Here is a 16,921-nt window from a genome sequence, read left to right on the forward strand (position 1 = left end):
GCGCGTATCTTATAAAATCCAGCGTACTTTTGTTCGCGCCTGGTGCGCAAACAAAAGTACGCGATCGCATATTTTTTTAAGATCTACCCCATAATAAATATGCATGAAATAGATTTATATGCACTGTCTCCATTCTATACAAATCTACCCATGTATGTTCATTGTGGATAGGCTGAAAACCAAACCTCTTTGAGGCTCTTGAGGACCAGAGTTGGCCACCCTGGGTATACAAGGTGCGTGTAATGCCAAGCAGATACCTGACTTTCAGAACCGAGTTTCATCCTTTGCCATTTTGAAGTTATAGTAACTACTTTTTAGAGACTGCTTATGGTGCTGTAGCTCACTTTTCACAGGGAAGATTTTGACCACAGCATTATCTCCTGCTAGCCAAGAAAAACACAAACCTTCATTTAATTGCAGCAGTCAAAGTCTCAATAGGTTACGACTCCTTTGAAAGGACCACCAAAAGATATTGTAGTACATGAACTTTTGAGAAATACAGGCCCCCTTCTTCAAATGTTCATGTAGGGCTGCAGGAATGGAGCTTTTTATATCTAGAGAATGTTGTGAGATGGGAATTCTCACAATACAAGTCATCTGCAGGTGTCCTTCAGATATTAGACTAGTATGAATAAGAAAAAATGAGCAGATTTTAATTGCTGGAGATACTGAAAAGCTTGCAGAAAATGTGATAAGGTAACACCTTGCAACTGGAGGAAAGTAATGGAGTACCAGAGAATACAAGATTTCCAATATTTGTGTAATGCAGAGCTTTAGTAGCTCTATCGGCCTTGGGATAAATTCAGATCTCAAAAGCTTCTGTACAACATTTTTTCTGTTGGTCCACTAAAGAATTTCACATCCTGTAAAGATTCCAAAATTTTTGTAGGAGAGTATTGATAGTAAGAAAATTGCAACCAAAAGGGAATGAATATTCCATCTTTGATAATTTAATTCATTCCCTGGAAAGTGGGAGGTAGGGTACCAGAAAGGTTTGGAAAATAGGATAAATATTATTGTGAAATCTGTTACTGAAGGATTGATATGTTTATAATCAGTTAAAAAAAAAAAAAGCCACATCCGCTACTATTCACAAGACAGGTAGAAAAGCCAGCTCAGTCCAAAATTTAGTTCTGTTGCAGGAGGAAACATTTAGCATAATCATTGCTGGCAATAACCTGAAAATATCTCAGAAAAATGTTTAATTTATGAATATATATGTTTTTTAACTATCTATAAATTCCATATCCTTTACTTTTAAATTTGTCATTGTGAACTTGTAGCTATGTGATCAAAGACATTATATCAGCTCCAACATTATAACCCAACAAACCTTACATAAATCCTACAAAGATCCAAGATAACACTGTTTTCCTCAGGATCCTTGATACAATACCACGTAACTTCAGTTGTGCAAATTCTCAAACGTGTTTTGAAACGCAAATTCAATCTTGCATTTGCCAGTTCAACTCTACAATGAAATCTGAAGTTGAGATAGGTATTCCTTTCTCTATAATGCATAATTATGGTCTTCAAAAACCTAGCATGCAAAGATGTATCTGTATTGGAATTCTGTAGAATTGTTCTTTCAGCTAGTACTAAAAGGAGTTACTTGTAAGAATGAACAGCTTGTTTGAAACATTCACCTCTTCTCTACTGCCAATCTATCCTTCCATATCCTTGGTACAAAAGAAAAAATTATGATGCAAATAGCTCCAGTCATAAATTCTATGAATGTTCAAGTGCCAACCCTGAATTGTGATTCATATCAGTCAGAATATTGGCAAACCCTCCTGTTACAAAATCTGAAATATTTTGTATATAACTTTTCTGTTGTTTTTTAAAGTAATGCTTTTCCACTATTTTAAAATTGGACATCTGTGTTACTTTTAAGTACAGTTTAGTTTATTAATTTGTTCAACTGCTTTTCTACAATTAAAGCAGTGCAGAATAAAAATCACATTCATAGTAGTAGATCAAAAATACAAATAAACAGAAAACAATAATAAATTAATACAGAAACTGAATTCAGACAAAATAATTAATAAAACAAAATAAAACAATGTTTAAAATTAACAGGAAAAGTAGGATTTGAGGTATAGATATACTTCTACCTAGACTACATTATAATTAAAATGATATATGCAATTAAAGTTTTTTTTTAATATATTCATATGTATTTTATTTTTATATATATAGGGAGGGTAATTACATAAGGGCCTTAATTTTCAAAGTGGATATGCATACATAAGTACATTTTAAAAATTATCAGGAGTGCACATACCTTAACTTGTTATACACACACATGTACACTGCTAGAAAACAGGTATAAATGTCTATATGAATATTTATGTACATATGTTTGAAAATCAACAGTACACATGTAAATTATTTCCCCACCTCAACTCCACCCTGGAAAAATCCTCTTTGCATAATGCATGAAAGTGCAGTCAACATTGCTTCCACATGTACTTTTACACACACAAAGCCTAGCGTAATTTTCATAAAGCCTATTTACATGGCTAAATGCTTTTGAAAAGTATCCTTATAATACCTAGCACACAACTAGCATATTATAGAGTGAGTTACAGGATTTTATTCTTTCCCTCACATTGGGAAAGATAAATACCGGTAGTTCAAGTGAATGCCTGTCCAGAACAGATTTCAATCATCATTTAGGATCATAAATCTCAAACTGATGTTCTGACATGTTACCATTTCATTCTGCCTGCATTTTATTTCATTAAATACCAGAAGGTATCATCTTCCTTCCCCAAGTGTTGATAGAAAAAAATATGGTTGCCTTCAGTTCTCAGTGTGGGGGGTGGGGCTCGATCAGAGCTGCTTTATTTTCTGTAAGAAAATAAGTTTCAAAGAAAACAGATCATGATATGAAGATGAAGGAAGAAAGCTCAGGAAAATATGAGGAAAAAAAAATTTTTACTGAGAGAAATAACCACAACTGACAGAATTGAAGTAGGCTTGGAACTGATACAAAGGGCTGGTGGAGGAATGATAGGTAAAAGAAAAGGGTGGGAGAGCCTGGGTGTTGGACTAATTATTGAAACCTATATGGCCAATGACATGGAACAGTGTGGTGGGGGGTGGCAAAAAAAACATCTTGCACATCTGTATCAGGCTCCCAAGAAGAGACGTCAAGGTCAACCAATATGAAGCAGAAGCAAGGCTTTGATATATTCTTAGATATAGTTGGGTGAGATGGCAAATTTCCTAGCTTGAGCTGCAGACTGACTTGGCTACATGTTCCAGCTAGAGAGAAGTGATGTCAGCTGTGCAATATCCGTAGTGCAGCAGGTGAGGGGTGAAGGTAAGTTAAGAGTAATAGTCATAGCTAGAACAGTGAAAAAGGTCAAGCTTGTACAGCTAGCAGTTGGAAAATATTCTCAGCTAGAGTAATGCAGGCAAGGACAAACAGGCAGACATTTGTCATCTACTGTGTTATTCATTGACAGATACCAGAAGCAGGACCTGGATCCTGCCTCCTGGTTAAGCGAACTGTGTGCCTTTCCTTATAATTATTTATAACTCTGACTTCATATCTTGAGCTATAATTTGACAATTTGCTTGTTAATCCAAAATGTTTACAATATATTAAAATATTGAAATTAATAACAGAGGCTAACAGTATAGTGTAATGAGCAGAAGAGAGAGCTGTGAATTGGGAGACCCTAGTGTTAAATCTTTTTCTCACTATCCCAAGTCTGATTATAAGCAATTCTCATCCTTTCTGTGCACAAACTTTCACTGTAAGCACTTTATGGAAAAGATATGAATTAGCTTGTACAGCACTGTGTACACTAATAATGCTATTAAAATCACAAATATTATTGCTTTTAAATAGCAACCTTATTTTTCAATATTGTAGGTTCTTGAGCAGTATGAGCTAGAGGGATTTCAGTTTCTGGCAAAAGTGTTCAACTCTTCGCATTCCTTTCTGGAAGACTTGACTGGGCTTACTTTGTTGCACCAGGAAACTCAAGCAGCTGAGGTAAGAAAAACCTCTCATCTTTTCCTCGGATATCAGTATGTATGTGACATTACCCTAACCCTTCCTCACAAAAAATATAAACTGTTATTCTGATGTCATTAGCTCTGTAACAGTTTGTTCCATTATTTGGGTTTAGGTTTGGTGATTCAAATTCTGTATTGTTTAGAGATGAAGACATGGTTTTACTACTGGATTGGTTGTAAGAAAACAGAAATACAACCCTCCATTGTCTTAGTTAAAATGAACCAGGTGGATACCTTGAATTATTTGAATTGTATTCTGATTTATGGTTCAGCTATTTGTAATTTTAAAAGTATGATATCTGTGTTGTGGTATAGAAGTACTCAACTGTTACAGGTGCAACTTGCCCTTCAACCCCCAGCCTATTTATTACCCAACTTTCTCCCCCAACCCTAGTCCCCCAATTTTCCCTCTGAACTGTGAAAAAAATCTTTCTTACATGCTATTTGATAAAGAGAAGATTTTATTGGATATATATGGCCACAGCATAGGTTAATGGCATACAACAAAATAAATCATTGAAATAACAAATATGCCCTCTAACTTCTTGAATACCTATAAGGTGACCATGCCCTCACCATAACATGGCACAGAGTGTCCGGTTTGATGTCAGCAACTGAAAATCAAAACCAAGGAGACGAAAACCAGGGAGGTACAGGTGAGACAGGAAGGCAAGACTGGCCAGGAAGGCTGACACACAACAAGGCAGAAGTACTGGAACATGACAGGACAAGAATAATGCAGGGACACGAAGCAACTAGCACTACAGGCAGGAGCACGGCAGGAGACCTGTTGCTGAGGCTCTGGGTGGTAGTATTGAGCTTCCTTATATACTGGAACTGAGGTGACATCATCAGTCAGTGCCCACAGGAAGTGCTGGCTGCAAAGCCTATAAAAGGGCATCAGGAAGTGTAGGTGGTTTCAACCAAGCCCTAGGATGTAGCATGCTGCAGGAAGCTATGGTGGGAGTGACTAGAGCATCATGCTACTAGAGGGTAGGCCATAAAAGCCAACCCCCTTTACACATTCTACTTGTCTAGTTTGCAAGGCCATCAAAGACTTGTCCCCTTAAGTTATTCTGTAATTCATTCCTTGATTATTGGGTAAAACTTCCTCTGCAGTATGACAACATCCTTGTCTGTAAAAGAGCAAGAATTACTTATGAATCTGAAATTTTTGAGTGACAAACAGGCCAGTCTTAACCATCAAAGCTGAAGACTTGACAAACAACCCGTCTCAGTTTTCACCCACCTATGCAATGTTGGAACAGGGAGACAGATTACTTGGTGTTCCTTATCCAATCAATTATAAACACAATATTTACTGTGTGCCCTTGGTCATGGGCAGCCCCTCTGGTCTGTGCTACGACTGTTCAGCATCCTTCTACCCCACCACGCTGTACCCAAACTTGCCTGCAAGCTGTCCATGGGTGGATGAAAAAACACCAAAAGGAGGCTGGTGGGCAGGCCAGCCCACACTTATATTTGAGATTGCCAGTCCATCCCTCAAGCCTCAGCCTTCTCTCCCTGAAACACAACCCTATGATCTGGAGACAGAACACCAACCCCCGTTGTGGCCTTCCCACCCTTATGTGGGGATAGTCAGCTCCTTTTTATGATTTTTCAGAAATTGAGTTGCAAAAGTGATTATTAAAATTGTATTGCCTGTATAAATGGCTTGACTCTTGATACTAATGTAAAGTGTCTCTTGATGATTTTGATGGGAAAATGCTGAGTAGTTAGCTTTTGGTCTTCTGTTTAAACTTTAAAAATAACATAGAATAAAAGTCAGAGATGGTAAACCTTGAAAATGTAAGCATGTAAAGCAACTGGCAACATTTACCAAAGGCACTGGCTTTCTTCATTTTCATAGTGAGTACATTACAGTATTTTTGTGTATTTCTATATTTCTATGTTTTCCTTTTCTTGTGAAACATAAAAATTATATAACAAACTGCTGCTGTGTCTGGTTTCTCTCTAAATTCTTTTAGTCCAGCTATCATACCATAAAGGACTATATAAATTTTGTAGGACCACTACTCGTAGGGTCGAGGTATTTTACCAGACTCTCTTACGGTTTCAGGTCCATTTTACTTTGTAAATATTTTTGTGAGTTTTTTAGTAATTTTTTACTTGATAATTTTTGCTTAATAATTTTTCAATATATTTTTCACTGATGAAAGCTCCCAATAATTACACCTAAGATGAAAGTCAATGTACTAACAATGTAATAAACACAGTCACTTTTTCAATCCCATGAACGTAATTTTAGCAGTGAATACTCATCTGCGCAGCCCAACACGATCGCGTTTCGGACCCCTGCACTCAAGGTCCTGCTTCAGGGGTAAAGATTTCCATATTTGTTCCGTGACATTTCCAGGGCAATCATCACAAACGTATTTTTTCAGAAAGCTGTCTTCATCCAGGAATGTAGGTGCGAGTCCTGTTTGAACTCGCTTCTCTTTGAACCACAGCCCATCATTAGATGCCTTTTCAAGAGCTAAAACCGGAAGTTCCTACCTACAACATCTATCCCGATAAATGTAGCCAGTCCTCAATCAGGTCGGGTTAGTTCGTAACTTCCTTTACCTTAAGCTTCTCAGTATAAGTTCTCCATCAAGTTGGGTCCATACGTATTTCCTTCTTATTGGATGCCTGACAATCGTTCTTTAACGCACACCCGGAAATGATGTCAGCTGTCAAAAAGACGACCTTTGTCTTCAAACAGGTCGTATTTCTGTGAATACCTCCAAGGACTCTAGTCTTCTGTCACGTCCTCTTTAGAATAGTGTCACCGCTCACTGCCGAACGAATCTCTATCTTCGATTAGATCAAATTTTCTTGACTACCTCTACAGGTTATAGCCCTCCATCACGTCGTTTCTAAATTCTGAAAACAAGAAATAATCTTCTATCGCATCGGGCTTCACCGACCGCTGTAATTGTATGCAATATTTAAATTCCGGATATCTGACTACTTGAAAAACCCCCAATTGTGTATTTACATGACTCCTTTAAATTAGGGAATACCAGTTTATTTTTTCGTTTAACCCATGCGGGTCCATCGATTGCAGTGTGAAAATCCAATGATATTCTCTTCTATTTAAGCGATGTTGGATATCTCCCCCCCTACAATTCGGGGCAATTTTCTCCACAACCAACCATCGCAAATCGGAAAAAACATGTTCATGCTGTACACAATGTTGTACTAATGGGGCTGTCATTTTTGAAGTATTCAAACAACTTCTATGTTCTATTAATCGAACCCGAATTCGTCTCTTCGTTCTCCCCACGTAGATCAACCCACACGAGCATTGGATTACATATATGACACCCTCGGATTCACATGTTGTCAAGGTTCTAAGCCTCACTGTCATGTTGATGTGTGGCACACACCACTGATCACCCAAGAAAGAGCACACATGTCACAATGTCCACAGGGGCGATGGCCCCCATTTTCAGAGAAATTACTAAAAAACTCACAAAAATATTTACAAAGTAAAATGGACCTGAAAAACCGTAAGAGAGTCTGGTAAAATACCTCGACCCTACGAGTAGTGGTCCTACAAAATTTATATAGTCCTTTATGGTATGATAGCTGGACTAAAAGAATTTAGAGAGAAACCAGACACAGCAGCAGTTTGTTTTATGGTTTATATATTGGTGCCTGGAGTACATTGTATGTATAAGAGCCGTTGAATGTGATTGATAAACATAAAAATTAGACATGGTTAACTGAAATACATTTGTAAAATGAATTTGTATGTGAACTGAAAGGAGACAGATGTAACCCTTTTTCCAGGAATATCTGTCTTTCCCAAGGTAGAGAAACCACACACTGGATAAACCAGCAATAACTTCCCCAAAAACATAGAATTTAGTGAAAAACTAGGGGTAAGTATATTAATTAATTTCAATAATACACATCATATATACACTCATTTAAGCAGAGTTTAAATACAAATTAACAAGTGTATATCATATATACAGCTTCTCAAATATTTTTACTCATAAGTATATTCCAAGCTTCACTTACATTGGGACTGGGAGTGAAATCTAATTTTCTGTTGGATGTTGAAAGCCCCTAGGATTGAAACAGTGATATCTTTTCTTGAAAGTTGGATGCTTTTTAGATGTTTGAAATGATATAATTTCTAGCTGATATTTGGGATTGTTTAGATCATTTCAAATTATTGGGTCCTTTTATGTTAAGAGAAATACTTATAGAAGCTTGTTTTCTTGAGAATACATTGCATGAATGTATTTTTTATATTCTGAAATATGGTTTGATTTTTTTATATGATGTATGTGGCAGTACTTCAGGTATGTGTATGAATGTTTTTATGGGTGAGATTTATGAATGTAAGTAAAGCTTGGAATATATTTGTGTAAAAATATTTGAGAAACTGTATATATGATATATGCTTGAAATTTGTATTTAAACTCTGTTTATATGATATTGTGTATATGATGTGAATAAAAGTATATTTTAAATTAATATGTTAAGGACTATTGAAATTTATTTATATACTTAGGCCTAGTTTTTCACTATATTCTATTTCCCAGGGCACATAAAATATATACAATATGGCTAGCTGCTCTGCCTTTTCCTCAGCTTTTCTGATCACAAGAGGTGGATCCTTTCTGTGGGGGTGAAGGCTAACCTTCTTGGCCCAGGCATTAGTGATCTTCTGTGTGTGTGTTTCCATAGCTCTTGAGTGCAGGTACCTGAACAGACCAGTCGTGACTCACATGCAGGGTGTTCAAATAATATTTTACTGCAAATTGTAATAATGCAATCAAGATGTGTAGAAAAATTAAAGTCCCATTTTTCATCCAGGTTTAATTGCTGTTACAACTAGTTAGGGTATTTAATTTTTATTTGTTCATGTTTTTCTTTCTATCTCTTATTTGTAAGATAGTAGTTAAAGTTTGCCTTGTTCTATCATAGAATATTTTCATTGTTATTGATCATTATGTTAAACGTATTTCTTAATCTAACTTTATTTTTTATTTTAATTTATTCGTCATGTTTTATTTTTAGTTCTTTATTTTAAATTTTTGGTTTTTTGTTATTATTATTGTAAACCGCTTTGTTCAATCATGCATTGGTAAAACGGTATATAAATGTGTTAAATAAATAAATAAATAGAAACTTTAGAGTACCAGGAGGTTTACAGTTCTTCGCCTGTGTAAGTGTCCCTCAGTGTGGAGAGTTGAGATATTGGTTCCCTTCATTTGGGAAGAATGGGTATCCTAATGTGGCCGTGGTGTCCTAGCTGTGTGTAAGGTCCCTGGTGCCCAAAGTACCTGAGGTCCACATTGGTTGTCCCAAATTCCAACCTGGCTGTGATCCTGCATCCCAGGATGGAGGACTCTGATTGGGGGTCTCCCGAGGTTCCTCTTTTCTTCTATGAAATGTGAATCTCATGGGATCTTTCTGGGGAAAGGCCTACTCTGGAAGCAGATCTTAACTTCCAGTCCTGAGCAAAGGGAGGGGGCAGAAAAAATCCTTCCCAGTAGATGGTATAAGTTAAATCAAAAAGGACTCTCTTGGTGGTCTTTGCAAACCCCTCCTAGCTGGATGGAAAAGGTAAGCAGATTCCTTCTGCACTCCTGAGAGGGGATTTCTGACTTCCAGAAAGTACAGGTCTGTACAGTCCCAAAAGTATACTAAAGTAGAAAATAAAAACTCTTCTTGGGTCCTTCTTCCCTCCAGCCTTTAGAACAAAGCACTGGCAGGGTTGTATCTCTCCTTCTCAATGCTAGGTTGGGGCCTAACTCAGAGAGCACACAGAAAACACTTCCTCTTTCTTTAAAACCAAAACCACACTGCCCTCACTACTCCTAGGCTCACCCTCCCTTACCAGAACAGGAATCTACCACCTAGGCAAACCTCAAGGGGAGGTGCCTTGGGGAATGGTATGTCATTCCTAGCTGTTAACTAAGATAGGGTCATCTGGTAGAGATCAGGGTGTCTCTACACAGAGAACAATTTTCAAAGCTATTTTTGTGGGTAAGTGTAAACTGACTGTATGAAAATTGCCCTTCCTCAGGTTGGCTAAAATATGTATTACTTTTAGCCACATTTAGGGGAGGCATTACTGTGGCAGTGGTTTAAGTGGGATCGAAAAATAAAATGCATATGGGCTGATGTAATAGGCAGGCAATTAAAACTGTGTGCTGATATTCAGTGCAGTTTCTTAAAGCGAATGCTAAAAAACTTTTAACGCCTGCTGCAGTAAGCACATGGTTTGTTAATAAATTAGAAGTTAAAAATGTGCACAAACAGAAATGTGCACACAAAGCCAAATTAAAGTGTGTGCTCAGCAAAGGCTGAACTCACATTATAATTTAGGTAATGGTGTCGGCATGAGTGTGTTTTCAAATTCTTCCATTTACAAGTTAGAAGTGGCATTTTCGTGCATAGGCACACATCCACTTAAAATTGTGCATGGTCATGCTGTTTTATAACATGCATGCATATACGCATATATATGATAAAATGGCCACGTCCTTGGGTGCAGGCCGATGAACGCGGGCATATGTGCACCCTCTCACCTGTTTGAAAGTTGCCGTCATACTATCTAACCCTAATTCAAGCCTTCGTTCTCATGTTATTGATTCATATGTGTCATAGTAATGGGATGGAGTCAGGGGTTTGCTATGCTCTCGTTTCAACTGTTAATTGACTTTTACCAATTTGTACTTAACTAGAGAAAGCACATTCTGTTGCTTTGCACCATGCTGTGGAATTCTATTCCTTTTGAGCTGCAGAATAAAAAATATTATCTGCTTTTCCACAAAAAGAACATGACATGGCTCATCCAAGTCTTCTCCAGTGTTTATACCATGCTTATTTATTTGTATCTGGGTGGACATTTCAGTTTTTCTTCTTATTTATTGTGGAGCTTCCCTGATTGTCTTGTTAGGTAGGGAAGTAGAGGTTTTTTTGTTTTGATATTGATGTATATTGAGGCAGTGTTTTTGTTATGTTGATTAACGAGGTATGATGGACTGTTTTGTTATATAAGCTGCTTTGATGAATAGAAATCATATTTTAATAAATATAAAATAATTATGCATTATCCCACTATAAATTCTCTTAACTATAAAATAACATAAGTAGTATAATGTGTACACTATCTGTCAAACTAATTGACAGATGAGGTAAGGATGACAGCCAGTCAGCATTCACTTCCAGTCTGAGCCACACCCACAACTCTGTCCATATCCCTCCCACTCCTATATAAATGAATGGATGTAGCCCTATTCGTTCCCTGTCTCCAAGTCATCCCTCTTCCCACCCAAATCACAGCCCTGCCCACTCCAAGCAATGCCCATAATTCTACCCATGCCTCTCCCACAGCAAGTTCTTGATGAGATAAGCAGCAAAGTTTCACTGCAGGTCCTGCTGTTTGCCTTGTCACATCTGTCTAGAAAAACTCCATAGTAGAGTGACAATATAATAATATACAAGAAATACACCCTAACACTTAAACAGTGTGGACAAAAAACAGGCTATCAAAACAAAATATAATATGTGATGGAAGGTGGTAGTTTCATAAAGGGTCCAATTACAGTAACATCCAGCATACTGTGGACAACTACTATAATTATCCACGTTCACCCAACCACCTAAAACCATATTTTATGTCATGACAATCCATTAAACACATTTTATTTTGCTAATATAAATATTTTTAACCTACAAAAAATGTTCAAAAAGACTCCAAACTTTTATGCTTCCATTGTGGTTAACCTTTATTAAAAAGTTCGATCTGCATGTCCATAGAATTTTAAATAGATATCTCTCACCGCGATGACTAAACCCAAAATGGCCCCGTTTTGGATGAAAATCCTTCCTCAGGGAATGGTGACAAATCCACAAAAACGTCAAACCTTTTACTTAGGACTGGATCTCCCTGTTTGGTGTCTCCTCCTTACGCCTTGTCACATGGCATCTTGTACATCTCTGAATGAGATTATTCTCTCCTTATTAATAAAACGATATTCCTCTGAATAAAACACATAATTAAATTTCTGTAATTCACAGTTTCATATTCTCTCAAACTGCCCAAATTTACCAGTTCAGATTCTGCAAGGTGCATTTTCAGAGAGCTCTAATATTCAGTTATTTATCAGCCCCTCTGAAACACAGTTATCAGTACAACTATCACATCACATGCTTTCCTAAGCTTTCTCTGCTGTGTCAGTGTGTGTAGGTTCCCTGTCTTTGAAGCTTTTGCTGTATTTTCCTTTATAAGAATTCTTTGTGGATGGTTGTATTGCTCTAATATTTTCTTGGTCTAATATTTAAAAAACAAACAAAAAAAACATTCTTGGTCACACATTTTCTTTCAGATTAGTTTTAAAAAATAGACTTTTTATCCTTGTAAACTATAGCAGAAAAAATGCTTACTTTGTTGCGTAACTTTTGGTTTCTGTTTTAAATTCTGTATCACCTAAAACTTTGGCCGTAGGTAATTAAATGTAAATAAATACTAAAAAAAAATACTTGAAAAGCTTTTGTTCAGATTTTGTTGATGTATTTATTCGGTTCTTGGTCTGATATGAAAAAAAACACATAATACTATATTTTTCATTGACATACTTGAGAACTATTTAGAAGTTTGCTCCTAAAAATGTTTACTTTGGTTGATTTACTCTCAAAAGCCGCATGGCCTTTAAGCTTTTTAGAGGTCTCACTACCTAGAGGATGCTGGTCTGTATTTGCTGGGGTTTCCGGTTCTAGTACAGAAGCATTTCACAGATGGTCATACAGTTTTCCTTTTATGATAGTTTTAAAAATTAATTTGCAACCTTGTAAAACTATTTATTTATTTATTTTTCTATACCAACATTCGATCCGAGATATCACATCAGTTTACAGCAAATGATTGGGACAAAATAAGGCATAGGCGTCTTATTTTTTACAGAATAACTTAGTAACCGTATAAACGTTCTTATGTAACTATACAGAATAACTTAGTAACAGTATAAACAGTGTTAATATCATTATGTAACTATGTATTTAGAGAATAAGTTAGAGACTGGGTTTACAACATTGGAGATGGTGGATGTTGCAGTGATAGTCAGGTTTAGAGGAATTCTTTTTGGAAAAGCCATGTCTTAAGGTGGGGTTTTTTTTTTGTTTTTTTTAAGGTTTGTGTTACAGGTTCCATTCTTAGCTCGATTGGTAGTTTGTGCCATAATATGGATCTCGCCATAGAGAGGGCGTGTTCCCTGACGTGTTAAGATTTATGGATTTTGGAGAGGGGGCTTGAAGAAGTCCAGTGTTTAAGGAACATAATCTCCTTTTTGGTGTTTGAAATTGTAATGCAGTGTTAAACCAATCTATATTTTGGTAATGAAGAAGTCCAGTGTTTGAGGAACGTAATCTCCTTAAAACTACAACAGAAAAAATATTATGTTGCTTATCTTTTGGTTTCTTGTAAGGTGGCTGCTCAGAATTTGTTGATGTATTTGGTTCTTGTTCTGATGTGAAAAAAAAACCACCCTATGATATATTTTTCATTTACATACCTGAGAATTATTTGGAAGTTTGCTCATATAGCTATAAAAATATTTACTTACCTTTGCATGATTTCTTCTCAAGAAAAGCTGCATGGCCTATTAGTTTTTTCTTTTGAGGTCTCGCTACATGGTGGATGCTAGTCTGTGCCCTATGGTGTATCTGAGCTTAGATGCAGAAACTTTTTCTTGGTCTAATATTTAAAAAAAACCCGAAAAAAAAACCCCCACAGATGGTCACACATTTCCTTTTACAATAGTTTTAAAACGTATGTTTTTTTCTTTGCCTCTGTTTAGTAAGTGACATCTTTTTTATAAACTTTGCCTTTACCTCTCATTGTTTGAAAAATCCACTCCTGTTTCAGCCTCTTCAGACCTTAAAATCTGTAGACTGGTGACCTTTTCTGGCCACAGGATGTACCTTTATTCCCTGCAGGGGTGTAACCCACCGCAATCCTCAGAAGTGTTGTTTATTACATCACAAAACTGGCTGCCCATTTTGTCATGTGATGGATATCAGTTGTACCTATATTAGTCCTTATGGTAAAGTTAGTTCCCAGACTCTTTGTTTTCCTCCAAACACATCATATTATCCATTGTTTTTCCCTGATTAGATTACTCATTCACAGATTTTGAGTCCATATGTCTGTCACACCTAAGTCATTACACTGTTCATTCCCCTACTTCATGGCTTCCCAAACCTGTCCTGAGGACCCCACAACCAGTTGGGTTTTCAGGATATCCACAATGAATATGCTTGAGATAAATTTGCATACGATGAAGACACAGATCTATGGTAGGTGTTTATCTTTATCACGGTTAAAAACAAGGATAGGCCAAATTTTGGGAAGACAAAGGGCATACCCTCACAAACATGTATAGCAAGTGATGCTTATGGGTTTATTAAGCCTCATTTGTGACCATGCTCAGGCTGAATAAAATGGAGGATGCAACAGCCATTTCATGAACTAAGCAAATTTATCTCATGCATCTTCATTGTGGATATCCTGAAAACCTGACTGGCTGTAGGAAGTCCTGCCCTAGTTTCATGAAATGGCTGTTGCAGCCTCCATTTTACACAACCTGAGCAATAAACCAATAAGCATCGCTTGCTATACATTTTATCTTCCCAAAATGTGGCCTCTCCTCGTTTTTAACTGTGATAAAGGTAAAAACCTTCCATAGATCTTTAAAACACACTTGACATAGTTGTTAGTTCAAATTTAAACATTATTTTAACGCTGTGTAGGTGCTATGCACATATTTGTAAAATACAATGTTCAGTATTTTAAAAAAACTCAAGGCTTGTTTTATTCACTTTTTGCTTGCCTTAGTTTCTAGTGCCCCTTCCACCACCACCACTACCACCCTCTGCTATTAATAATTCTTTTTGTATACTATAAGATCTCAAATTTCACTATTAATATGTGATATCACACTGTAGCCTTCTGAGGGGAGGAGGGAAGGGAGATTTATCTTTGTCGCTATGCACAGAATGAAAGAGAGAGCTTCCTGCTGCATCACAGATAGTAATTTTGAATTCTGGTGTCAGGAACGCTGTTCCAGCTCTGTCACCAGCCCAGTAGCAGCTGTTTGGACTTTGGATAATGTCATAAAAAAGTGGACAGGATCCATTAATTCTGTTGTCATCAAAAGCATCAGGGCTATTTCCAATAACATTGTAGGAGGCCATATTTTGGGGGCAGGGTTGAGTTTAATTTACGATGGTGTCATCACATGATGGCCAAGGGCCATTCTTGATGACATCATAGCTGTTGTGGTTTGAAGTGGACTGGGGTGTGGTTTGGAGCAGGAGAGGGTTATGGTTTTGGGGTGGGCATGAGAAGAACTATTCCACTTCTGTGGGAGCGAGAGAATAATGGGTAGTCATGGGCATAGTTTGGAGTGGGCTCGGGGTGTGGTTTGAATGGGAGGGATGTGGCTTAGAGCAGGGAATGGGTGGAGCTACACCTATTCTTTTCTACGGGAGTAGCAGTGTCATGGGCAGCTTTGGCAGGGATTAGATCAGAAGTGAATGTTGATTGACTGATGTCATGCTTATTTCACCTGTCAATTTGATGGATGATGTACTTATACTACTAATGTGCTTTTTAAAGTGACCCTTTTCTAGCTTTTTGACAAGCTACAAGTTCATCAAAGATATTAACATTTCTTGATATTATGATATACAATTTATTTTATCTGAAACTTCTGATAATGTGTCCTTATTTGAAAGTAGCATCCTTCCTGATCATATACTTTATCTGTGGCCAACTCTGTTAACCTGCATGTTTTGTCGTAATGCAACACAATTTGTAAATCACTTTAAAATCTGTGATCCAAAATGTATATCTTCATGTGAAATTAATTTGAAATGTTATGATTTCGGATGAAGTCAATCACCAGTTGAAATTAGGCTTTAACATTATGGTTTATTTATTTAATGTTTTTTTTGCCCACCCCTCCATAGTTCAGAGTGGGATACAATTTACATACATAAAATGAGTCACATGATATCGTAAAGCAAACAAATCACATATGGTAAAATTATCATATCATCATCATGACTGCTGGCACAAAGGAATAAAATATCTAATCGAAAAATCTAAGTAGGATGATTGAAGTCAGTTTTAAACAAATATGTTTTCAGTTTCTCTCCTATTTTGTCTTATGACTCCCAAGTTGCCATAACATTTTTTTGTCATACATTGTTAATTGCTTTGGATTGAAAAATCTTGTGGCCTTTTTCCTATGATTAGAGAGTTTCTTTCAAATAGCAATAAAAACTTAAAACTTTCTGTTCTTGTTCTATTGCCATGATTTCTCTTCTTTGATATAGACAATTGATGATGCTCAATTTCTTGGATACAACCGGTAATTTTTTTTTTTTTTAATTATGTGCAATAAAGCAAATTCTTTTGCAAAGGGTTAACTGTTACTCATCTCTATTTGGCAGTTTTCCATATTTCAGTGTCTTGTATTAAATTATTTTAAGCATCTTTGGCTTAACGTTTTCCTTTTGTCTCTATTAGTTGCTCTGGGATGTCTGCTCCTGCTGACTTTTTTAATATATAATGCTTTGAGTGCTATTTTTGTTTCATCCTTTAGACCTTTGACTACTTCCCTGCCTCTAAAAAGATATTTGGAGCTCCTGTACAAAATGAGAGAACAAAATTAAAAATGAAAAAGTCACAACAAGAAAGCAAACTAGCAAACAAAAGTCAACATGAAAATATCAAGCCAAGGAGAAAGACGGAATGAAATAATAGAGTAATGGTGAGAAATTGAGAGAGAGAAAAAAAGGATGCCATTAACTGAAAGCAATTAGTTCCTCTCTTTAACTTAACAATATAAGCAAC

General features: G+C 36.6%; 1 protein-coding gene across 2 annotated transcripts in view; it reads left to right on the forward strand.

Moving 5' to 3' along the window:
- Positions 1–16,921, forward strand: part of ATG7 (autophagy related 7) — a 533,052-nt gene that overhangs the window by 279,902 nt on the left and 236,229 nt on the right. For both annotated transcript variants that reach the window (XM_029600773.1, XM_029600774.1), the window contains exon 18: positions 3,887–4,009. In XM_029600773.1, coding sequence (XP_029456633.1) covers positions 3,887–4,009 — 123 coding nt within the window. The remainder of the gene's footprint in view (positions 1–3,886; positions 4,010–16,921) is intronic.

This window comes from Rhinatrema bivittatum, chromosome 4 (assembly GCF_901001135.1).
Source record: "Rhinatrema bivittatum chromosome 4, aRhiBiv1.1, whole genome shotgun sequence".
In the NCBI taxonomy this organism is placed as follows: Eukaryota; Metazoa; Chordata; class Amphibia; order Gymnophiona; family Rhinatrematidae; genus Rhinatrema; species Rhinatrema bivittatum.